General features: G+C 38.8%; 1 protein-coding gene across 1 annotated transcript in view; it reads right to left on the reverse strand.

The window, feature by feature from the left end:
* The window catches only part of LOC143039943 (isatin hydrolase-like), a 25,806-nt gene that overhangs the window by 2,736 nt on the left and 20,570 nt on the right, over positions 1–2,500 (reverse strand). The window contains exon 4 of the mRNA XM_076210404.1: positions 1,707–1,885. Within this exon, the coding sequence (XP_076066519.1) occupies positions 1,707–1,885 (179 nt within the window). The remainder of the gene's footprint in view (positions 1–1,706; positions 1,886–2,500) is intronic.

A 2,500-nucleotide genomic window follows, 5' to 3' on the forward strand; every position in this document is an offset into this window, starting at 1 on the left:
ATATATATATATATATATATTGAACAATGTTGCTGCCTTATAATGGCAAATATTATTTTACATATGTTCTTATTTACAACTAAGTGTAACCAAAGATTAAAAAATATACAAAATAAAACAAAAGGTTCGTGTACCACTGGTTCACACACAAAAAATATAATGAATATTCTTATTGCAATAGGTAACAATGTAGAAAAAATAAAGAAATAAACAAATGTGCCAACTAATATATATTAAAGAAAACTGTTTAGGTATTAAACTATCTGGAAAATGAAACTTTGAATTTATTACCTTCCATCCCCTATGCTAGAATTCTATTCCATTTAATGATTGTACTCTCATAATCTGTTAATAATGTGAATCATTATAACTACTTAATACAGACATATTTCTCTTTTATGATTAATTACATGAATCACCTAACAGCTATCTTCATGATCACTAGTTTTCTGTGTACCTTCCTCCTTGGAAAATGAACGCACAGACTTCTAAAAACTTTCGTCTCTTTCTATATAAATAAACTTTGCAAGAGTCAACCTATACCCTATAGTTTTTCCTCCAATAGGAAGCTCTGTAGCATACTTCTTCTAGATATTTTCCCACCTGTCGATGATGTGTATTTTTTCAAAATGAGAATTTCAAGAAACTGAGTGGTTTTACAATATTTGTGATATTTTTATCTTAAAATTATGTCATCTTTTGATCTCTCAACATCACTATATATGATATATCCTATTTTAAGGGAACACCGAGCCACACTTGTGTGGATGCTTGTTTGAATTTGCATCTGTGGAGAGACTGAGTTTGAGTATGTTCAAGTTAGCCCTTTGTAATCGCTCTCGTTTCCTATGATTTCTGCATCAGCAACAATAAGAGAAAACGTAAATTCCCAAATAAACAACTAAACAAACCATCAGATTGATGGTCAGGGCCGGCCATAGCAGCAAATTTGATACTTCGAAATCAGCACTGTGGTCAGGGCCCTCACATGAGGTGGGGGGGGGGGAAGAACATATGCCCTAGGGAGGCACACTTGGGGGGAGGGCGGCAATTCTAGTCTGAACATACCGCCCACAATGTTGACAAAATTATTATAATAAAAAAGAGATCAACTGAGCCCTGAATATTTTACCGTAATATACGAATTTTGCGTTAGAATCAACAGACTATGAAATATTTTTCCCTTATCCTTTCTGCAATGGGGACATTAAATACAATTTTTAAAATCCATTTAATTATTTCGCAAGCCAATAGCTAAATCAGGCTGTAAGGGATGGTGGAGATGGGAAGTGGTGACAGGAGAGGGGGGGGGGGCGTTACTGAGAACTTTGCCCCGGGGGCCGGCACTTAGACATGTAAGGGCTCTGACTGTGGTACTGTGGTACGAGGCCATCAACCTGCCTTTTGGTTGAAGGCGGAATATGTGTTCATAGGATTTGGGTTTCACTGTGGATGGCAAGTGTTACACTCGGGGAGAGACAAACGAGTGCTGCAAACTTTACCGTCTCCCTTTCCGAGGCCTGAAGGCCGACCTTGGCGCCGCTTAAGATCGAGAGGTGCCCTCCTATCCTCATCTCCTCTAGGCACTGCCCCTCCTAACAATGAGATCATGTAGACACCACCTTCTGATTCCACGTGTAAACTCTTCCGAACCGCCGCAAGATCATCCGGGCGGGTGACAACCCTGGAAAAAAAATCAGGCCTACCTCCAAATTCCCAACATTTTCGAGACCATAGATGTTGGCCTGGGCGAGTTCCTGGTGAGTAGGGAAGTCTAGGGCGAGTCCGTGGTCAAGTGAGGGAGCATCGAGTCCCACTCCAACCACCTGATGCCCAGTCATCCGCTCGTAATCCACCAGCACGTTGGCTGCACTAGGGCTGATGCCTGTGAAGTTAGTACACAAGATTCAAGGGATATAATATAATTCTATGATTCTCAGCAAGGATGTACCTTTACCCACCTGAGATCAGTTTTTGCACGATGAGAGGTAAATATATCAAACATAAAAATTTTAGATAAATTTTGTAGTATTCAGTACTCGGCTGTCCACATGTATACACGAGAGGAATGTATATTTTTCATTTATCAATTTCTATTTTGTGCAGAAATTTAACATAATTTTACTTGTCTTTTTGTGTCTATGTATTGAATATGTTCGTCAGCAGCGAAGTAAATAACTAAAGGTGGCGGCACAGTAGGCATTTCTCGCTAGCATGCTATTTGCTTTTGCTACTTTGTTTAATGAGAAACGACTTCGGTTACGATCTTTTGTTTTTAAGTTTTACAAATGTCAAATCACTCTTGCGTTATATAGTGAGAAGTAGAATGACAAGTTAAGAGAAGACCTATACGTATGTACACACATTGTCGAGATGATCTTACGGAAGTCTAGAATATTGTAACCAATGTCGTTTCTACTCAAACGAAGTAGCAAAACTAAATAGCATACTAGCCTGGTATGCCACCACCTTAACCTCTTCAATATGAGTCAAATTATCG

Source organism: Oratosquilla oratoria, chromosome 27 (genome assembly GCF_046742065.1).
Source record: "Oratosquilla oratoria isolate Oo_2021 chromosome 27, ASM4674206v1, whole genome shotgun sequence".
Classification (NCBI taxonomy): domain Eukaryota; kingdom Metazoa; phylum Arthropoda; class Malacostraca; order Stomatopoda; family Squillidae; genus Oratosquilla; species Oratosquilla oratoria.